Source organism: Passer domesticus, chromosome 11 (genome assembly GCF_036417665.1).
Source record: "Passer domesticus isolate bPasDom1 chromosome 11, bPasDom1.hap1, whole genome shotgun sequence".
In the NCBI taxonomy this organism is placed as follows: domain Eukaryota; kingdom Metazoa; phylum Chordata; class Aves; order Passeriformes; family Passeridae; genus Passer; species Passer domesticus.
This window is the reverse complement of record NC_087484.1, coordinates 7,276,588-7,300,000: the sequence shown is the minus strand read 5'-3', so window position 1 is coordinate 7,300,000 and position 23,413 is coordinate 7,276,588. Positions and strand designations below refer to the sequence as shown.

The following is a 23,413-nucleotide window of genomic DNA, read 5'->3' as shown; positions in this document are numbered from 1 at the left end:
AACCGCCGGCGGACAGGGACGCATCTCCTTTTTTTTTCTTTTTTTTTTCTTTTTTTTTCCTAATGTGCGGAGATTATGCAAATAAATCCTAACGGGTCCAATGCGCTTAATTCGAAAATGTATATATAACCCCATGATAAGTGATAGGTTAAACCGTCGAAAAATGGGTGCAAATGACGAGAAGTGGGGTATAACCGGATTGGGATTGTCCAGACACTCCTGAGCGCGCGGCGGCTGTTAACTGCCTTATTGTTCTCCCTTTGGTCTCCAGTTGATAAAGTTATTAAAAAATAATTTTAGGGATAATTATTTTGAATTTTTTTTTTTAAAGGGGGTGGGTGGGCGGTGTAGGTGCTTGCTCATTGTGCTGAACCGATAAGCGAGGGCTGGCGGTGCGCAGGCAAGGGGTTATTTTTGCTCCGGCTGCAGCTGCGGGAGGTGCGTGGGGTGCACGGCCCGGAGCTCCGCGCAGGACCAGGCACCGTGGGCTGCCCGGTGCTCGCCGAGAGCCTTGCGGGGCCTGGCCCTTTCCTAATTGCATTTATCGTACGAATAAAGGATGGGAAATGCCTAACAACTGTGCTATCGGGAGTATTTACGGCTCTATTTTAATTAACGCTTTTAATTATCGGCGCAATAAACTGGCATATATACATAATAGTGCAATATAGGAAATAAGGTGAGGGCGATGGCTCTTTTGGGGCGTTTTGTGCCTTTCCTCTGGGTATGGAGGCTTGCTTGGTTGGGAATACACACACGGGTGGGCGGAAGCAGAGGCAGACCGGGAAGCTGGCTACAAAATAAAAAAAAAAAAAAAAAAAAAGAAAAAAAAAAGAAAAGATGAAATGGTCCCTGATTTTCTATATTAATGACAATAACACCACAGCTCTCTAAGAATACAGCTAGGGAAGGGAGGCCTGCAGAGGGACGGTTTAATCTGAGTGGATTTAAAAAATCGTTGCCTTTGGTATAATTTATGGAAATGAAAAGTGCTTACATTAAACAAATAGTCTGCAAATGTTCTCAGTGATGGGCTCTGCGGCACACGCACTCTTATTTCCAGGTTATGAGTGTCTTAAAAAGAAAATGAATGTTAACTGCTTGGATTTTATGTATTTATTGTTCTAATGCTCGCCGATTTTTCTAAAAGCCCTACGGATACAACCTATCGTGTTAACTGTATCGGAAAGAATATACACATTTTCATATTATTTTTTTCCCTGAACCTACTAGTAACCAATCTAAAGCAAACTATTAAGCAGACTTGTGGAGATGGGAGATTGCAGCTCCATTTTTTGTCCTTAGCTGCAAATAGAGGTTTAACTTGCAGTAATTAGGTGAGAACTAGCCAAGCATCTTACTATTATGATGCTTGTTAAAAACGCTTCTTTTCTGCATCTGCATTTGAGTGTGTTCCCCTCCACTCTTAATCTTCTTATGGAAATGAAGGCGAACGGCAGGGAACCTGCAGAGACTTAGAGAATGTCCTTGTTAACTGGAATTTCTCAGCATTGCTAATTAGCAGAGTTTGACGACCACCAGTATTGGGGAAAGCTCTGTTTAGCCACTCACAAACCCTTCCGAGGAAGAGCAGACTAATTTTATTTTGTAATTAAAATCTGAAAAGGCCCCTATTTGACAGTTAGGGCTATGAGAGTTTTATCTCCCCGTGAAATAATTACTGCCTTGATAACTCAATTTTCTGCAAAATGTCAACTGTGAGCTCCAAAAGTTTTAATTTCATTACGTTAAAAAAAAATAGGCAGAGACGAAAATGTACAGATAAATTTCCTCTTGCCCCTCTTATGCTGCAGCAGCCCAGCGCCCAAGTCAGTCCGGGAAGTTTTAATGAACTAACTATACCCCGGTCTCTGGGGGATTTCAGTCACCACATGGGGGTTTGCAGTGGTATCCCGAGGAAAACTTGGGGAGATAGTCTGAAATGCCTCGGGGTGGGTACGGGCCCAGGGCAGGGATAGAGCCTGCCCCAGCCCCGGCAGGTGCAGGATGCAGGATGCGGGATGCAGGATGTCCGCAGCCGGAGCAGGATCTCGCCCGGGAGCCGGGAGCCCTCCGGGAGCCCGGGCAGTTCGGCCGGGCCGGGCCGGGGCCGCTCCGCCCGCGGCCCGGAGGGGCTGTTCGGGGAGCCTGGGGGGAGCCGGGACGCCGCGGCAAGTGTAATCCACTCTGCTTGCGTTCGGGATGTTTTTTATTATTATTTAAAACGGTTTAATCTCCTTTTTGTCCCTCCCTGTCCAGCAAGTAGCCCGATTGTCGCTCTCAGAAGTGGCATTACACGTACAAACCAAGGAGGGGGCGAGCCGCGGCCGGTCCCGCCAGACCCCATTTCGCCCAATAATTTCATTCAAGGGCTCTAAGGACCCTTGAAAGCCGGGGAATACCGAGGGAGCCCCGCGCTGCTCCCGGCCTCTCCTTTCATCCCTGTTCTCCCGAATGGAAGCGCGGGGCGAGCACACGTGCGGCCGGGCGGGCAGCGCACGGCCCGGGCCCGAGCGGGCTGCGGGGCCCGGGGATGCGGGGGATGCGGGATACGGGGGATGCGGGGCCCGGGGATGCGGGGAATGCGGGGCTTTTCCCGGGCCGCCCGCCCAGGGGCTCCCGCAGTGCCCCCGGAGCGGCCCCACCGCCACCTCCCCTCCCGGTGAGCCGGTGCTGCGGGGCAGGGGCGGCAAAAATAAATAGCCGAGAGGTTAAAAAAATAAGGGGAAAAAACCCCCCACCAAACAAACCACAAAGGTGGGGAGAAAAAAAATAACCAAAAAGAAGCTGCTCCTTTTTTTTTTTCTTTTTTTTTTTTTTTTTCTTTTTTCAGTGCTGCAAGAAGAAGGAAAATTTAAAGAAAAAATTAAAACTCGGATCCTGGAGGGGAGTTTAACGTGCACAATAAGCAGCAGAAAAGCCGAATCGCTCACACCACCTCTCGAAGTCGCTTTCAAAAGGCTTCTCAATAAAAGGAGAAGCCGATTGTCCAAACAGGCTTCCATGACTCTTCATAAATAGCCAACATCTTCCTCAGACTGTCCGCGATTTTTGCTCTGCATCTAAAATCGCACTCCCGGGATTTCTTTCCCAAAGCAAAGTATAAATGAAGCCCGTACTTTTTCTTATGTTATCTTTAAAATAAATCAGAAAATCAAGATCAGTGGCGAGGATAAACTTAGGAATTACTGTACAACGTAAGGGGGTGAAATTACAGTTGAATGTTGGCTCTTTAGCAGGAAGGCAGCCCCCTCGAGCGGGATCCTTTTTGGCAGTCTATTTAAAGTTATCTTTCCTTCCTAGTTTTATAAGAACAAATGAGTTTTCTTTTCCCATTGTAGTTGAATGAACTCATGTATATTAAACACAAAACCCCTCCCGAAGAACGCTAACTGCTTTGCTTAAACCCACAAAAGCACAAAAATCCAGAATTGAAGGTTTCCAATTCCTGAATAAGTCCCCTTAACTCTCTCAGGCTCGCAGGAGAGAGACTGGGGACATTCTCTGAAAGTCTTAATGCCTGGAAGGGGCTATCTCAAACGTATTGTCTTTTCCTAAAGTTGAGGCTTCTATTTTATTTCCCTCTTTCCCCTTCACCATCTTTGTGTTGACTTAAGAAAATAATGGTCAAAAAAAGTGTCTGTTCATGGGATCACACGTGTCGCCCAAATCAAATGAAGTCCTCTTTGGCCCCAGCACAGTTTTGATGGAATTATTCCGGCTCTTCCATTGAATTCACACCGTTTCCCAAAGAAGCTGTGGCAGTTTCAATGGGAACGCCTAAGGCACAGCCTGGGGTGCTTCAAGGTTGCTTCTCTCAGCGCACCTCAAACCCTGGCATCCCGAGGCATGGTTTGAAAAGTACATTAAAAAAAAAAAAAAAAAAAAAGCCCTTTCCAGTGATTCTCAGATCACTGACAAGATCGCCCATAATGGAGCCAAGACGGTGACTTTTATCTCGCTGTTCCTCATAGTCCTTAATTTGGAGCTCATTGACAGGACAGACGGTAATGACACTTTCAGAACTGTTATGGTCTGGAGTGACAATCTCTCCATCTCGCCCATGGTTTATTGACACCATGGGCTCATTGTGTCAACTTAGGCTTGTGATTTCAGAATTCTCCAGCGACGGGCTCGTTGGAAGGATTTTAATTCAAATTATAGACTAGCTGTCTATACAGTGAATTCATATTTAGACGGCGCTTAATCGGAGCAGAGAGATGGTGCTATAAATAATAACAACAACACTTCCCATGTGCCTATCCACTGCCCTCCATCCCAAGATCTTTGCCGGAGGAGGCCCGGGCGCAGCGCAGAGAGGCGAGGGGGCCTCGGGCTCCTCCCGGTCAGGAGAAGGAGCCGAGGGGCTCCTCCCGGTCAGGAGAAGCAGCCGAGGGGCTCCTCCCGGTCAGGAGAAGGAGCCGAGGGGCTCCTCCCGGTCAGGAGAAGGAGCCGAGGGGCTCCCCGGCACCCCCAGCCCCTGGTCCCGCAGGTGTGCGCGGCGGCAGAAGCGCTTTAGGCACACGGCGACCTGCGGCACTGAGGGCTTGGGTGTGGGGTGCTGTCAGGGGTGTCACAGCCCTTTTTCCATGGAAATCCCTGGACAGCGGGGCTCCTCCGAGCACCCTGTGGGAGCGGATGAATGTGAGGGGAAAGGCCCCGGGGGTGCCCAGGGGCCGGGACAGAAGGGGCGATGCTGCGGGTGCTCAGGGCAGCAGGTGCCAGGGACAGGCTGAGGGGGAAGCAAGGAAAGGTGAGGTGAGAAATTGGCCTTTGAGGTTGTTTTTCTGGTTTGTTTCTTCAAGTCTCCCTTTCCACCGCTCAACAGAGAGATGTAGGAAATGCCGGCATCCAGAAACAGCTCCTTCCAAAAGACATAAATAAACTAAAAATGCACTTTTCTTCCAAGTGGAGATGAACGAGACCGAGCACAGAGCTAACCCCCCGCCCTTGCTGCCAGATGAGCACAGAGCTGACCCCCCCTTGCTGCCAGCTGTCTGCCAAGCCTGGGACCCGATCCCAGATTTACAGCATTTGCTCCCTTGAGTATCGTCCGCAGAATAAAACCCGGCAACTGAGTTACGAACCGAGCCCAGGAAAACCGCATTTTGGTTCAACTGATCACTCGGGACCCTTGATTTTATGTGCCAGCTCCTGCCCTGGGGAGGGGGGAGTTTACGACCCCTTTACAGCCCCCTCACAACTGCTGTTTCTAAGAGGAGCACTAACAACCCCTCCTGGAACCGGGTTAATCATTCACCTTTCGGCAAGAGTCACTAAATTTTTGTAAAGTGCCTCCTGACGTTAAACCGTGTGTACAAGCGCTCTGTATTTTTTCCGTTTCCTGTGATAATTGACATATAATGCCTCTGTTTATAACTGGCTTGACAGATCTATACAGATGTATATTTTTGCTAATTTCAGAGTTATATATACCGAACGCATGCTAACTAAAGAAACAGTAAAGGAAATCTGGGAATTCCGTTGTGCAGGAAATCTGTGCGGGGCTCTTGCTATTATTTATAGAAAATGCCATGTCTTTATTTTGGGCGCTCTTACTACAGAATTGCCTTATTAGGGAGTCTCGAGCGGAGATCAAACTGAAAGAATGGAGAAAGTATGCTCAGCGCGACAAACAATAATATTTCATAAAAACCTATCCGAATATAATTTCTAGAGTGAAAAGTTTATTGTGAGACCAACAGCCATGGGGTTCATTTAATAGAAAAACTGCGGCGTTATGACTTTCATCCAGGCTGTCAACAGGAGATACAAAATAACCCCAATTTAACAGAAATAATTTGGTTTCCATTAGTCTTTCTCTTTGCACGCAAGACGCATAAACCGTGCTGGGTATTACCGCATCTAGCAAATACCACCGTTAAATGCACTACACCGAGCTACATGCATGCTGTAAAACAAGTAGAGAATTCATCTAAAAAGTTGGTGGCAATGCAGCGTGTCACATATTTTGGCTAATCGTTTTATATCACCAGGTTTCTTTAAAATCTGTCACCTCCACAGTGAGGAAATAAAATCGCACTCCAGGCATTCACTTAAGATAACGCTTCTTCCTTTTCCAGGAGTTGGGTGTTTATTTTGCCTTTTTTTTTTTTTTTTTTTTTTTTTGAGAGGGATTGAGGTGACTTTATTGCTTCGGGTTTAAACATATGCCATTTGAGAAAATGTTTCCTTAATGAAAAGGAACTGTTCAACGCTGCTTACAAGCAACACCTGTCAACACTGACTTATTTAAGACACGTTGGGAGGAAAACACAAGCACGAGCATCTGAAAGGCTGGCATCTGCTGACAGCACGGGAACACCGAAGTTGGGAACGATGAAAAATTAATCCTGACTTTTTGTGCCTCAGGCTGCCAATAAAGAAGTTGGTCTGCCGGAGATGTCCCGCCGCCCGCCGGGGCGGCGCGGTCCCGCAGCAGCTGCCCTGCTCTGCCTCTGTGGGAGAGCATCACCTATCAGCCTTTCTGCGAGACCCAGCAAAGCTCTGCTTCGAAAAAGTCGGGCGGCACTTCACTTATTTTCCGCCCACGTTCACAACTCCGCAGAGCAAACGGCGCAAGCTGGAGGTGGCTTCCTCCCCTGCCCGCGGTTCCTGTGCCGGGCTCTCTGCTCACCTTGCCCGTCCCTGCCTCACCGCGCTCGCTTTAACCCCTGCAGCGACTCCCGGCCAGCTCCGGGCGCTGCCTCCGCGCCCGCCCGCTGCTGCCGAGGGGTGCTGCCGTGCCGGGGCCGCTGTTGCCGTGCCGGTCCCGGTGCCGGTGCCGGTCCCGGTGCCGGTGTTCCCGTCCCGCGGAATCCCCACGGGCGGCCCCGGCGCGGCCGACAGGGGGCGCCGCCCCCCGCGCGGAGCGGCCGCGGGAGCGGGGGGAGCCCGGGGAGCCCGGGGGGAGCCCGGGGAGCCCGGGCAGCCCGGAGCCGAGCGGGGTCGAGTACAGATCTTTAGTCGTCGTGGATAAAAAGAGATTAAAGGCTAAATTCTTTTTCTTTCTTTCTTTTTTTTTCTTTTTTTTTTTTTGGTCAATTTTAACCAACTACGGAAATGTAGAGCTTTCATCCTTTGATGTTTCCCAGAAAGAAACTGTTATATCGGTTGTGAAATTACATCGTCTCAGAGCCAGCGAACCAGCCGTGGAGTGCTAAAATAATTTAATTAAAAATAATAATAATATGAGGACCCGAGCTTCCGCAGAGGCACTTAAAAGCTGACACGTGCCCCTCCATCTCCCCTCTCCCCTGAGCTCCCGATGTTTCCTGACTGCCGTTTGATGGGAATAATTAAAAATAAGATAACCCCATGCTAGCTGAGGGCTCGCATCCATCGCTTGCGGCGCGCTGTCCTCACCCTGCCCCTGCACGGCCGACCCTGCCGTCCAGCCCTGCTCTGCAGGGGCAGAAGAGTGCAAAAAAGCAAATCGCTAAATTCATAAATCGAATGTTGGACTTTTACCATATTAACCATAAATAAAATTGTAACCGGCTACCCACTTTCCCCCTAATACAAAACCCCTTCACCTGTATTTAAATAGCACGTCTTTAATTACAGCAGTTGGGGATGTATGAGGCTGAAATGAAATTAGCAGTCATTACCAGTCCTTTAACTCTGTGGTGCTTTTGATCAGCACTAAATTAGCTTTCCAGTCCTAACAAAGGCTCTATAGCAAGCAGTGGGCTGTAAATAAGACAGCTCGACCTGCCCTCAACACCTTTTCTCTTGTCAATCACAGCTCTATCATTCAGCCCAAGATTAACCTTTATCTACCAAATTCTTACCAAGAAAAAAAAAAAAAAGGAGGGGGGGGCGAAGAGGGGGAAATCCAACCTCAACTTTGCTAACTGTAACTAAAAAGTGTTTCCCTTTAAATGGTATTATAATGAGCCGCTATGTCAAATTCGGGCCTTTCCCAGCCCCAAGCGCATCAGAAGGCAGCGGCGGGCAGTCAGAGGTATTGATGATTTATTATCGCCTTGCCCGGACCCCGCGCAGCCCGGCCCGGCGTTGCGCCGCCTCTGCCCGCGGTGCGGCCCCGCTTGGGGCGTGCGGGGAGCTGCGCGGGGCCGGCCCCCCTTTCCCGGGATTGGGCCGGGAGCCGCCGCGCAGCGCCGCGGGAGGAGCGGCCGCGCAGCGCCCACAGGGGGCGGCAGAGAGCGGGGAACCCCCGCCCGGCGGCCGCTCCGCGCCCGCGCACCGCCCCGGCCGCTCCGCGCCCCGCGCACCGGCCCGGGGCGGCTCTGGGCCCGCCGGCCCACGGAGCATCCGCGGCCCCGCGCCTGCCGCCCCGTGCGATGCGCGGCCGGGGGCTGCGCGCCTCTCCGCGCCTCGCCCCGCGGGGCGACGCCGAAACGGCGGCTCCGCTTGGAACGCCCCGCGGGCGCGGGGGAGAGTCCCGGCGCTGCTGGAGCCCGAGCGCTCCCCGCGGGCCCTGAGCTCCGCGGGAGAGGAGCACACAGCGCGGAGGCAGCCCGCGGACCGGGAGCGCTTCTGCCCAGCGCTTCGCTGGCGCTGCGCGGCCGCGCAATTTCAGCCGAGCCCAAACCCGTACGCGAGTCCCCGAGCTCAGCGCGGTGGATCTCGGAGCGGCGGGTCGTAGGTGGGAGCTACATTTCCAGATCGTTTTAAAGGTCACGGGGGAGGAGGGGGAAAAAACTGTGAATGTCAAAGTTGTGCTGCAGCTACTTACATGTCGGTGCCAGGGCAGGGTGGCGGCTGCGAGCCGTTTGATTGGCAGCTCCACGCCAAAGTCCGCGCGGGCTCCGAGTCCGGCGCAGCCCCGGGGGTCTGAGCACTTTTCACCGGACAGAGGCAGTTGAAGGAAGCTCGCACGTCCCCTTCTCTTCTCCTCTCCTCTCCTCCTCCATCCAGGACAGAGAATGAATCCATTTCGGTTTTTCTTCCCCCGGCTCTCTTTCCGTTTGCCTACACATCCTCCAAGTCCTAGCCCTAGCTCTTAACTGCAGTCCCTGGAACAAGAGGGGAAAAAATCGTTTATGGCTTAAAAAAAAATCCCAATGGCTGATTTTGTGTGTGTGTTATAAGAATGCACCCACAACAACAAAAAAGTCACTTCTCTGTCCCCCACCGTACAGCAGAAGAATAATAAAAAAGCTTTATATTTTTGCAGTGGGTATTCAAAGATAATTTGATGCCATTGTTTCTGCTACAGATGGTTCTTTTTAATACAATAACACTGCTCTTTGTGCATACTACACACAATAAAAATCGAAAGCGTTCTCCTGAATAACCATTTTGTTCTCGCTTGTATACAGGCCAACAAAAGCTGCCGTGAGGTAATGGGTTCTGTTTATTGAAGCCATAGAATAGAGGTTTGATAAAGATTTTTGTATATGGGGGGAAAAAAATTAAAATAAAGACCTCGCAAGGTCGAGCTGATCTCTGCGTATTTATTACCACTGAAATATTTTATCAATATATTTCTTTGAGTTGCAGCTGCAGGGATCCCTCCTCCCCTCCCCCATCCATAATCAGCCTAAACATCTGTTTCTTTGAATTTGGGGAGATCTACAGTCGTGGCCAGACCTAAAAATCTAGACTTTGAGAGCGAGTGGGGCTCTCAGCGCGGAGGCAGCGGGCGCTGGGGAGGCGAGGCTGAGCAGCCGCGGCCGTGCCTGTGCGCGCCTATCTTTGTGTGCCCGGCTCTGCAATCCGCTGTCCACGCACACACAAAGGCGCAAACTGCTGCTGCCACCCCCGGCATTAACCCACGGCGTTTCCCTGCCCGCGGCCGCGCCGCCTGTCCCTGCGCGCCCGCAGCCTCCGCGCCGCGCAGCTCCCGGCAGCGCGGCTCTTGCGCGGCTCTTGCGCGGCTCCGCCGCCGTCCGCAAAGTTGCTGAGCGCCTGCGGAGCCTCTCCACGGGCGCGGCCGCGGCTCTGCCCCGCCGGGCAGCGGCTCCGGGCGGTGCGGGCTCCGGCAGAGTTCTGCTGCGTTGCTAACTTTCTGCCAAGTAATGAATAAATTAGCGCCGCTGAAGGGGGAAATAAATGTTAGAGGGAGCCGCCAGGACCCACAGCGATTTTTTTTGTCGTGGAAATTGTTTCACAGGGCAGGAATTCTGCGCCCGAAAGTCGCCCCGTTACCTAGTTTGGGATCTGGTTACGACTGTAGCAACTCGAAGAGAGCCCCAAAGCAGTAGAAAGTGCTTAGACAATAGGGCTCTGCGGGAAAGTTGTTAGTCAGTGACTGTGTTTGTCTACCTTTCTATAGGAATTAATGCCACAGTTCTCTGTGCCTCTGTAGCCTGGACTGACAGTAATCCACCTCTGTGACTTCTGCCCTTTGTGTTTTCACAAAACTCGGCTCACTTGTAGCACGACAACAGCACGGAATAATGACTTTAACCTTCAAACGTTCTTTAATTAGCTTTTTCAGCAAACTAAAAGATGTTCAAATGAACCCTTTGACAAAAACTGACCTGAGCCTTCAAATTCTACTTTCACTTTTGGGACTAAGATGTTATTGGTTCGCAACTCGTCTGAAGTCATCTAATAAGGGATTATTTAGGAACTATTACCCACACGCCAATTAAAGCCTCTCCGATGAAATTCGGGAGACAAAGATAAGCATCAAAACGGAAAATTAAACTATTTGCACATGGCTTGTTTTTCAACAACCCATTTTGCATCTCAGGATAAACATCTTCTCCCCAGCCCGCTCCGCCGGAGCGGGGAGGGTGCGGGGAGCCTCCGCGGGGCGGCCGCGGCCCCGCCGGAGCGGCCCCGCCGGCTCCGCACGCCTCCGCGCAGGAGGGAGGAGAGCTCTGCTTGCCAGGCTGAATGCCAAGAGGGGACTCGTACGGAGGGTGGCAGAGCTCCTCTCCAGCCGCAGAGTTCAGGCAACCTCCCGTCGTTTTGCCTTTACACGTTCAGGAGGCGGGGGGGAAGTGGCATGAAAGAGCCGAGCGTGTCAAAGTTCAGGAAATGGTGCAAGAACTTTTCTAGGATTCTCCAAGAAAGTACCGCTTCTCCTGAAGGACTATTTTATTTCTTAGGGCAAGGAGGGAAAGAGATTAGTAGGAAATATGTACTTTGAACCTACGGTGGTTCTTTGGGATAAATGGGAACCAGGCTCTGAATAGTTTAATACTGACTTATCAATGAAAGATGATTTTTTTTTTCTTTCCAGAAAGAACAACCCGGCTCAGAAATCTTACGTTGTTCTCAACCGCTGTACACAAATTTTGGAGAGAGTTTCCAGGCAAATTACAGCAGCATCCTACGGCAAGCTGACAAAGAGATTCCAGGAATGCCACGCATCTAGGAGGGAAATACGAATCCCTCTCTTTAGCCTGAAGCACGAAATTGGCTTAAAGCTCATTTTGCAGATAACCAGAAACGAAATCACCCGTGTGTGTACCGGGTAGCTACAACTTTATAACGCTTTGCAGCAATTTCTAAGACTTTCTGGAGGGAAAGAAAAACAAACAAACAATGGTAAAAAAAGTGAGCCGCATATTGGAAGGGCTCTGAGAGAAATTCGCATATCAACAGGGATTTTTCGCCCGTGGTCTGAGATGGGCTGGGTTCCCACACGGCCACTGCTACCCTTATATCGCCATGCCTAGACCAATGCCACGGGGAGGGAAAATGAGCGTCTTAGATTTTGACTTTCACAATTCATTTTAGGCTTGGGGAAATAACCCCCAACAAAAGAAAACATCCAAACCCAGACCACCTGCATCCAGGTGCATAGGTGAAATAACGGATTACTCCAAATTGGCTAGATATAGATATATCTCTAGGCTGCATATTCCAACAGACCAGTAAGGTGTTTGCCAGACACGGTCTCCCGTAGAGGGGCTGAGCGCCTGACCCAACACTGCGTCCAGAAAAAAAATAAAAAATCAGAATTTTGGAATTCCAACCCCGGACAAAGCATTGAAGCTGTTTCAAAGCAGAGTGGGAAGATAGGCTGCTGCTGCTGCTATTTCTCGCCCCAGCCAATATTTCTGCCCCTGCCGTGACCGCAGTGCCACTGCTCAGCCCCAGCCTGTGCCTGGCTCCGCCGCGCTCCCGGGCTAATCTTCCCCGGAGGAGCTGAGCTTCACACCACACGGGACAAGCCCTTCTTTCGCATCCTGGCTCGCTGGCAAGAGGGTTAAAGTTTAATCCCGGCGGGCTGCCCGGGGGCCGAGCCCCGCGCAGAGCCCAGCGGGTGCGAAGCGCGGATCCCCCGCGCCCCGCTCGCTCCCGCCGTGTCCTCCGGGACTCCTTTCCTGGGAGAAGCGGCTTCCCAATCTATTTCCAGAAGTTCTCAGCCTGTCGTTTCACTTTGGCAACGTTCATGCTTTTTTAGCCAAAAGGCTGTGAGCGGCAGCCGGGGTGCGGTGCCCGTGCGGGCTGCAGGGATGCGCACCCGCGGAGGCTGGACGCGCTTCCAGCGCGCTGCAGCCCCGCGGAGCGCTCGGCACACTCCGGTGGAGGGGTGGTTTTGGCTGCTGCCCCCAGCCCTCAGGGATATGAAGGGAGAAAATCCATCTACCCCAAAGCAAAGAAACCGTAGCGCACAAGAGCGGCTCTCAGGTTTGCAGGGCAGGCAGGCCTTTTGCTGCATGGAAATCCATGGAAGAACTTTACATGCGCCTCCTAAAATTGCAGAGTTTTCTTCTGTTTACCTTTTCTTTTTTTCTTTTCTTTTCTTTTTTTTTTTTAATGGTTGCTGTGAAAGAGCCCTCTCATTTATTACCTCAACACTTATTCCAATAATTTTGCTTTGGGTAGCTGTGGTGCTAAATAAGCCTTTAGTGAAAGATGACCACTTGGTATAAGATAAATTTGTCCTGGGAAGAAGACCAGAAAGTATAGCACCAGTAATATTATCTATTTTGTCCAAATATCTCTCAGATATTTGATACTTTAATACATTCAACTCCTTAGATGTCAATTTTCTCTGGAACCAGACATTTTTTTACATACTAAAGATGAATTTATCAAATAAGTAACACTTTTTGCAATAACTCTTAAATTTCTGTGTATGTTATGTCTACATTACAAATATATGTAGATTCTGAAGGTGTTTGGGCAAATGAAATGAAAATAAACATACAATGAGCATACATGTGCACACGGTACATACACACTTTACACTGCACATCTCATGCCCATGCACATGCTATACATTGTACATGTGATAAAATACAGTCTGGGGCCTGGTGCGTACTGCTGCACATCTATAGGAGCCAGGAACTCCCTTCACACACTCTTCCACATGTTCACATGACATTTACATGTGATCTTTACATCTTAAATACTGTGGGAAACATAATTTTGAATGCTGAATTTTGACTATATTACCGTGAAGAGTGACAATTCACAACCTGCAAGCAAGTTATTTCACAAAACTTACAATTTCATTGCATCCCTATTGCTGCTGGGAGCAGACTAGAGCTGGAAAGGAGAGGTCCAATCTTGGCAGGAGGACCCCAGGGAAGTCCAGAGAGCTCTTGTCTTGGAATATTTTGACTGGCACTTTTTTCATCATCATTCATTTAAGATTTAAGGGGTGAATTTGGGGAAGTTAATTTCTTTCTCTATGGTTTCAATAAAGTTTCAGGTAGCCTATCACCACCTCACAACAGTAACATCTGCTGATCCCCATCACTTGCAGCGACCTACTGACTTTATGAGGTAAATTCAATTCATTTGGAAACACCCACACTTAGTTAGACTCTCACAATATTTGCCTGCTGTTATTTTAATTTTTTCTCCAAGACCTGTTTTCACAGAACTCAAGTCAAATCAGGGTCCATAATGGGCCACAACAAATGGTACTCAACACTTCTTCCTCTGAACAACACGGGCCCTAGGCAGGAATCCCTCTGCATAATTTGAAACCCTCCACAGTATTACACAGTAGCAATTCCAAGGTTCCTGACAGGTCAAGAAATCCAGGTTATTTGAAAGACCATTAATAAATGAGAATATGCAGAAATGAGGAATATAGTTATTTGCAGCAGGAAAAGGGCAAAACCCTCATACTGCAGCTGGCACCGAATTAAAAAGTACACAGAGGATTAGATATCAACCACTTCTATCAAATGCAAGGCCCAGGAACCTAGGGGGAGTGAAGTGTGTAAGAACAGATGCTTAGAAGGTAAAACACCCCAATTAACCTCATTATCTGTTACAAAACTGTACTATTAATATTCTGTGTTTTTTTTAAATCACTGCTGTTGTTGTTGAAGAGAATCTGTTGACTAGCATGTGTTTTGCTGTAGTCTCCCAAATCAGCACTGCTCTTCTTAAGGTCAGGGGAATGTATCTTAAAACATTCATATATTTAAAAAATATGTATTGTCATTTTAATAGGCACTGTGGATAGTTTAATTTGTATCTGTATTAAATTAAACATATGGTGAACAGGGTATAATAGATTTTCTATAATTTAGCTGCCAATGTGGCAACAGAAGCCAGTTACTCTCACCAGCAGACTTGTCAGTGGTTTGTTTACTAGCTTATTTGAATTAAAATAAAGCTTCGCTTCTGCTGACTGCACATCATTATCTATGAGACCATAATCCTGCTAGCAAATCCTATATCTTCCAGAACTGGCTCTTTTGTTTGGGATTACTGAGAGCTTAGCCTATAACAAAGAGGAATAAGGCATCCCTCTCATCCTCGTAATTAAGTGTGGGGAGTAATTTAGAAACAAACCCAGAAAGATGTACAATTTGGAGTTCTGCTTCTATACAGGACTGGGGAACAGAAGACAAACACTGATTATGTTAGCACAATATTTAAACTATTAAAACACTGTACAACAGGAATTCAGCTTTTAAAAAGAAATGGCAACTATCAATAAAGTATTAAGTTCTTTTACTCTAGAGACATTTTTTACCTGTCTGAAGGTATGCTGCAAAATTTGGGCGGAGCTTGAAGATGGCCATTTTAAATGTTTTTCTACATGCCTACATTACCTATATATCACTTTTATAAGAACTTTATTTTTAATTTAAAGAGCTTAATTTAATATACGAACCTTTATTTGTTTTTTAAAGTACACCTTAAATGGTTTAACTGTTTCTGAGCAAAAATATTCTCTAGGAATAGGAATATCTCTGGCAGCAGAACATTCTTGTTTAAGTACTCTATTTTGATACCACCAAGATTTATATTTTCCTTTGGGAAAACAAGTAGCTTGAAGTTGCTATCATATCACCTTAGAAATGACCATAACATTCAACAAGAAAATAAAGAATATTTTAACATAGGTATTCTGAGGTCACTCAAATTTCTATCAGCAATCTTTGACTCTGGTGCTCGAGCTGTATTCATGTCACCCAAATCTGTTTCTTCTCAAAATGAGAGTTATGCTATATACAAGTAACAGAAATTAATAACTAGGTGACAAAAAATAGAAGCCTCGGGAGTATACAGATACACAATATCTATTTGCAGAGGGCTAATAAGGACAGGGGTTGATTTATAAAAGTCTTCGACATTAATTGTCACAGATGGGAATTCTGAGAACCTCTGTGAAACCAAATGAGGCCCTAGTGAATTATAAAGCAGGTCCTTAGACTTTAAAAACATTTAGGCAAAGTGACAGTTCAGAACATCTGTTAGCCTTCTGTCTGAGTATAAACTGGATGTCATGGAGTGCACAGCTGTAGGCATTTTCTGCCTCTTTTTGCCAACATCTGTCACAGCATTACAGTAATATAGGTAATTATCAACACCTCATATAAACTGTTTGCTATTTTAATTTCTGAATAAGTAAAATTAGCATTATACCCTTTTGCAAAAAAAAAAAAAAAAAAAAAAAAATCATCCAGCCAGGGAAGAATTCACATTCCCTTTTAAAGCTGAATGACAGATCTCATCATTTTAGGAGAGCTGAAATTCAGACAAAAATCTCTACTACAAATAAGGTCCTTAGGATAACATAAAAGACTTAGGTGAGAACAAGTTTAAATATTCTCCTTTTCTCTCTCTGTCTCTTAAAAAAAGACATCTAAGTCTCATCTGTCATAAGCAAAGAAGATCAGTAGCAAGAAAAGATAGGAAACCGTTAATCATCTATGTTTCTTTCCATGCACAAGCAGCTGTCAAATGATGTATGTTTTACCACAGTAACAAACCAAGGGCTCATCAGCACCAAGCAGCTTTACTGTCAGCTGGTCATCCTTCTTCTGAACAGTGAGGAAGTAAGAGATCACCTTGGAGCAGTGCACAGGAGCTCGAGACTGAAGTGAGCAGGGAAATGACCCACAGGACTTCCAGAGACAGAGGCACGTGCCAGGGCTCCCCTGGCAGCTGAGCAGCAAGGCGTGCACAGGAAGAGACGCTCCAAAAAAAGAGGCCTTCAAGCCAACTTCTCAAGACCACGTTCAGCTACCCCATCAAGAGACAGAAACCACTGCCCAGTCCTGAGGATCATCTACGTGAGTGTGGGCAGCACAGAGAAGGCTGCAAAAAGTGACCACGTGCTTTGGGCTCCTTTTGGTTTGAGTTTTGGAGGTCCAGGTGATACACTTTGTCAGAGCACGACTGGCAGAAGGCAGTTTCTTATCATTTGTGATAATCAGGCTCCTGTGAGATGTTTCTAGCTGAGCACCAAGATCATCAGCCTTTGATAACAGTGTCTGACTTGGTGGTTGTCTTAATGAAAGTGATTTTGTGAGTGCCTTTCGCTGTCTTTTAGAGCACAGGATTAAAAAAAAAAAGGTAGAACAACAAAGTAACTGTTGAACAACAGCAGTGGCAACATGTCAGCCTGAACCTGCAAGTACGAACCTGATGATAGAAGATAATCACGTGGCAATGAGTTTCACAAAATTTCATGGAAGCAATGATCATCCCCAGCTCACACTCATTTTGCTTTCACCACAAAAAGAATAGCACCTCTGCTAGAAGTTAATGTTCCAACATGGAAAACCTGAAAAAGTGCCGTTAGCTCCTTTTATAAAGGAGGCACATGGAACAAAGTGGTCACCAATATGCTATTTTTAGTGCCCGAACTACAGTCCAAAATATAATACCCAATTACACGATATAGTGCTCTATACACTGTCTGAACAACAATAGTGGACTGAGAAGCAAGAGAAAGCACCAGAATATGGTTTTGAAGTAATTCAGATTTCATGTATTTTATTTTCTTCTAAAAATAAAGGCTTTGAAAAGAGGTGCAGTGTTGTCCAGGCTGAAGGAGGGGCAGGGTGGGGGAAGAGAAGAGCTGAAAGGGAGATGAGAGCACATGGAAGTTGAGAAAGAAGAGAGAGAGACCTTGACTAGAGGAAAGGACAGCTAGGGCACAGATAGCCAGAAGTCTAGAGAAAAGAAAGACAAAATGCACCTGGGCTGCACAGTCAGTCAGAGGAAGCACACAGCTGTACATCATACCCACAGGAAAGACCACAGCTCACCACAAGCCCTCCAGCTGGGGACAAGACAGGATTTTACTGACTCTACCATTTCCCCTGATTTGCACTCTGGTGGACTGTGGACTGTGGTGGCTGAGCTGCAGATGCCTACAGTTGTACAGTCTCTGCTAGCAGTGCAGTAATTGTACTGAGGACACAGAGGACAGCTCTGTGCCAGTATGGTTTGTGGCTGATCCAGCAACTTTGGAAGGAGATGCACACATCCCTTACTGTCTAGCATTCTTATTTTCCCCTCCTCTGTCTCCTACTGCCTCCTCAGCATTTATGACATGCCTCCTCCTATTTTCTCCTTGTGCACAGTCAAAATTAGCTGAAACTGTGGATCTGTTCCATGCAGTCTGAGGTCCACCACTCTAACAAAGTCAATTCAGTGATGAGGATTGTTTTTGCTACGGTCTTAAACCACTTGTGAGATGTTTGTAGGCTGAGACTATTTCTTTCAAGAGCTCCATCCCTCCCCTGAACAATTATTGCTCTGGTTTTTCTTGCCAACTGTATCACTGCATCCAGGTGGATGCCAGGCAGGTTTTACCAAATTATAAGGTGCAGGATAAACATTTTCCTCCTACTTTTGGTTTCAGTGTTAAGATTCTCAAACGTTTATTTGAACACTTGCAAATAAAGCTATCTTACATATTCCCATCACCCTACTCCCTAAATGCACTGTTCAAATGTCAAAGAGTATGTGAGCTATTGCAGATCACATAATAGATGCCTACACATTCACTATTCTAGTAATATTTATTATTGAAACAGACTGTTTTGTAAAGAGCTTTGAGATACCTAGGCCATAAAAAGTGTGATGTAAAACAAAATGCTATTCAGTTCAATAGATGTCTGATAAGAAAAGAACCCTAAAATTTGAACAGTTCCTCCTCCCCTTAATCAGCCTTAACAATGGTACCCTAGTCTTGGTGCTCCTGCACACAGCAATATCTGTCTTTTAAAGAGAGGAATAGGAACGTGCCACTAAAAGAGAGTGCTCATTGGTAGAACATTGTTAGGTGCTTTATAATTGATAGTTTTCAGCATCAGCACAAAGGTGAGGGCTTTAGCCTTGAATACTACTCACTAACAATATACCCACATACAGAAAACTAGTGCTAAATGTATTTATTAAAATAAATGCTTTAAAATAGTCTGCTTTTCATACAAAGTAATTATCTTACACTATGTGTAAAAGGTACTTTTGTAATCAATGGTATACAACCAGCCTCAGATACAACCACACACACATCCCATTACACACAGTGATGCTCATCAGTTTGCATGGGACTGAATCATTTCATTATGTTCTGTAGCTTAATTCTTCAATTCCTGTAGCTTCAGCTGGAATTCATCCAGATCTGCCCTGTTTTCTAAGATTAAATCAAAATACTTCAAGGCCACAACTAACAAATAGCACAATCAGCTCTAAACATAGAATAAGGTATTTCATACTTTTTAGAGGCTCATAGTTCATGTTATAATAGTGCCAAAGCAACAGGATTTTTTTCCTTTTCTTTTTTTTTTTCCCTTTTTTTTTTTCTTTTTGGCACTTCTAACTTATTAATTACCAAAGGACAAGAGAAATATTTTGTGTATATGAGTGAATTTTGTAGCAGTCAAAATAGACAGTAGCAGCCAGCTGGAGCATTTTAAATGCTCTAAATTTTCACAAGTCCTGCCTAAGAAGATAACCACTAACAAGCTAATGTATTAATTTGCTTTTTATTTTTTTAAAGTCATTAGATGTTCCAGCACAGTTAAGCAATAAAAGAAAAAGTAAAAACCAAAAAAAATATCATATAGTAACAGGTCATGTTTTTTATTACTGAACTGGACAAAAATAATCTCACTAGTAGAATTAGATGAGTAATCATAAGGGTAAAATGTTTTAATTACTAAAAATATTTAGTTTCATTTGGTTATCTCTATAATCCTATCATCTCTTCTAATTAATTCATTTGCAACTATTTGGATGACCATCAATTTATTAATAAAAAATATTTGAGGATTGCAGGTTATGCAAATTCTGTTGCTAATTAGTTAATGGCTACATCCACCCTGTCAGTGTCTGATGATCAGATACTTGTGCTTACAATTCTTACGCCTACAAACATTTTTTCCTACAATGCACAGAATATTTCTGTACTTGCATGGAGTGGACAGCACTGATCTTGAGTGGCTTTTTCCCCCCAGGATCAGTGTTTCCATGGCGAGTCCTGTGGGGATCTATCTTGTCTTTTCTTCTCCGCAGTAGGCATTTAGGGATAACAAAATAGTTAGTGAAGAGGTATGTTCTCTGCTATTTTCAATAAGCTGATGACAGTCAACATTACAATCCAGACCCTCAAAGGCGCGGGGAAATCAAAGAGCCTTAGGCTCCTCAGTACATTCATCCACACGAGCCTACATCTCTCAAGGATCTGATTTATCCTTTTAAATGTTCCACCTTGTGGGGACAGGGACACAGAACAGAGTTAAATGACCAAAGATCTCTGGATAAGATTGAAATAATGCTGGCTGATCATCAAATGACAGTGACACGACTTGTCTACCTTTGATTTTACCCTTCCTTTGTGATGCCCATGGACAATGTGGAGCTGTTGTTGGCCCTCACTGCTGCTGGGTGCACAGTGACAATGTCCAGGACACTGCTCAGCATCCAGAGAAGCAAAAAGGAACTGTGCTGCTAATTCTAATTTTTAATTGATATTCCCGTAAATACTCGTGGCAGCACTACTCAGGTAGTAATAAAAACTAAACTAGAAAACCAGAATCCTGCAGTCTAATTTAGTCCTGTTATTATAAGATCCCAGGATCCTGTCCAGCCTAATATTTATAAATAGATCCACTTGAAAAAAATCACTTATGAACTTCAGCACATTGGTAACTGCTGGACTGCAGCCTTGGTGAGTCAATTCATTTTTTCAGTGCTGCTCCTCCAGTGCCAAATGCTTGAAATTTGTCTTTTTGTGTCCTTTTTCTACATTTACTCATGCTTTACTCATACTAAATATCATGATATCATTTAAGACGCTCCAATTATAGAAAAAAATAATCCAAGTGAAAAGTCCTTTGCAATACACATCATCTCCTCATCCTATTGCCATTAAAATGTTCAATTTTCAGAGTACCAAGCATAATTTCCTTTTCCTTACACTCTTTTTCAGTATCTTGTTATATTTCCATTAGAACTCTGGAAAAGGATGTATTTCAGTGGATGATAACCAAGATTATAATATTTAATAAATGCAGCAGCTATTCTACATTTCAGAATGACTAAATTTAGTCCTACTAAGAAAGCAGAAGTTTCATATTTCTTTTAATCAGGACACTTTCTGTAGATTAACTAACACATTATTTTTATTTAAGGAAAGTAAGAAAGAGCATTTTTTTATTCTAAGCATTCCATGTAATTAAGGACGCAAATTATAAACAAAATGATACATGCACACACATAGATTGGAAAAAGCCACTTAAATGGCCAAATCACAGAAACCCTCATATGAGCTAATTTGCTATCACTTCCTGCTTTAAAATAGCCCAGAAATGGGGATGCTCTATTGGGGAGAGTGAATAACAATTTATTTCCAGTGTGTATAAGCCAGCTTAGCAGTTTCAGGATGGTAACCAGACTTTTCCAGTACCTTCTATGAACTTTCATAGCTTTATTTTGTGTGATTGCAGATTAAAATAGCACAAGACCTGATTACATGAAATCTGATACCAGAAGAATGGTGGCACCATGGCTGCATCCAGTCCTGCATCCTCCCTCAACAGCAAAGGTCAATGCAAAAGTGCAGTAGGGCTGCAGGACAGGGTGAGAAGAAAATGGCAATTCCTTGCTATATTCATCCATGTCCAGCCGCCTGAAGATCAGGAACTTTCTGAGTCTAAGATATATTTTAATAGGATTTTGAAATTTTTTTCATTTCTTTATTTGCCCCACCCTTTATTTATTTATTTATTTTTTAATATCCAAATCATATAAGCATTAGCAAAATTCCATGGCAATGAGTTTCACAGATGAAATATGGACAATGTGGAAACACCACTTCTCAGTTTGTTTTTAATCCTCTGCCTAATCATTTTCTTTGCTGCCCTCATTCCTTGTTGCTCTGGCTTTTGCTGATTCTGCTTATGAGATTACTGTCACTATCTTTTCTCAGCTACTTCCCATTGGAAGCTCCCATTCCAACAAACCTGCACACATACTCAGTCTGTGAACAGGTTCCATTAAAATTATCTAGTTTATCTTGGAAATGTTCATAAGCAATTTTTATTGCTTGTTTAGTTTTTGATTAATTTTTCCTTTGATTGTTTGCTTTAATCACATTTTTGTTTAATCACATTCATTATTTGCTGACAGAACACATGCAGTTCTGCCAGCAAGTGTCCAGCTGCCATAAATGATTATAGGGAAGGAAAAGAGGGGACAAGTAACAGGGACAAGGAGTGGTTGGTAACTTTTCACCCAAATCAACAACACATTCTTAGCATGAATTCACATGAAGGCTTCAGGAGTCACAGTGTCACTATGGTGTCGTGGCTTGATGTCTGCCATGCCAACAAGTGGAAATTTGCATGGAAATCCACTGGGATGGAAAAAGGGGTCTATGAGTTGTTCTCTGCAGTTTGCTGGTTGGAAAGAGCATGGCAAACCTGGTCCTAGCCTGGCAGGAGGGTTGTGATGTGACTCTTCCTCCACAGATGGTCTTCAGCCCTTTACAAGTAAACAGAAACTGCTCACCTGTCCTGGCCTCTGCTTTTGCTATTTTAAAAAGATTTTGAGATACCTATATTTTTTTTGGTCTTTTTTTTTTTCTCTTTTTCAATATGAGGATTTTACTTTAGAATTATCTCCACAGGCTGCAGTTACTTCCTGGCCTAAAATGATAATACATAATGGTTTACATGCCATTGGAAAGGAAGGGTTTGTCTGCCTGCAATAAACAAGGTCACAGAAATACCCCATACTGCCTGTCTGCAATTATGCTTCAGATAACAACACCATCCAGATATCTTCATGTTTTTCTATCAAAAATTGAAACAGAGGAACTGCAACATTTATTTTAGCTGTTAGACAGAGTAGTTTCCACTGGACTTAGCAGAGAACTCAATGTTCCCATCAGTGGACTTGACATTCTTAACTCTGAGGATGTCACAGAAAGCTCTTTGCCCAGGGCACAGAGTATTGCAGGAACTTCTCTGTAAATTGTCAAATCCTTGTTCCACATGATGCAAAGCTTGCCAAGCCTTTGGGTATGTCATCCATCTTTGGTTCATCATCTATTCAAACTTTTGGGAACAGTGTGGGAGAATTATTTTCATTTCTGGGTAACAGAGTGTCTGGCTTGCATTTCACTTCTAATTGTGGCTGGTATTCATTTAATCATTTGAGTTTTCAGATGAGAAGATGCTGCAGGATTTATAATTTGTCAATAAGCGAGTATTTTATAAAGATTGGGACAGACATCTGATATTCAAATAACACAAAAACCCACTTTTACTTGTTGGAATGACAAAGGCACTGACTGATTTAGCAACAGTTTCTCAATCTTTCCTCAGAAAGTACTTTGTCTTTTCTTCTCACTCTCATGTTTCATCTCGTGAGTTGCTGTTCCTCCTGCCAGCATCTGCTGGAAGAGAAATGATTCTAAACCAAGATGATCTGTCAGCTGAAAACAATACCAGGACACTTATTTTTACAAATTTTGAATAAAAAGTTAGCTGCGTTTACCTTGATGCATTTGGACAATATAAGCCAAATTAAGGAAAAGGGTGAAGTCCAATTTAGTTTGCATCAGTTAAAGTAAATAAATTCCTGCAAAATAACTTTTATTCAGAATAAACCGGCTTTCCTTTGTATGTATCCCTGTCCCATTTAGTTAGTTACTTTTTCCAATAAATCTTGTTTTTGTTCAGCTAGTGAGTCCAGAGAGCAGCAGGGTGTGTCACCTGCCCCCAGCACTGCAGCAGAGCTTCCCTGAGTGCCTGGCTAAATGCCCTGA

The 23,413-nt window shown here is 45.1% G+C and overlaps 1 protein-coding gene across 1 annotated transcript in view; it reads right to left on the bottom strand.

The window, feature by feature from the left end:
* The window catches only part of LOC135278694 (uncharacterized), a 221,978-nt gene that overhangs the window by 1,571 nt on the left and 196,994 nt on the right, over window positions 1–23,413 (bottom strand). Inside the window, exons 4-5 of the mRNA XM_064385377.1 lie at window positions 8,702–8,981; window positions 1–793 (exon numbers count right to left, since the gene is read on the bottom strand). The exon at window positions 1–793 is cut by the window's left edge and continues 1,571 nt beyond it. Of these exons, the coding sequence (XP_064241447.1) occupies window positions 8,811–8,981 (171 nt within the window). The 3' untranslated portion in view covers window positions 1–793; window positions 8,702–8,810. The remainder of the gene's footprint in view (window positions 794–8,701; window positions 8,982–23,413) is intronic.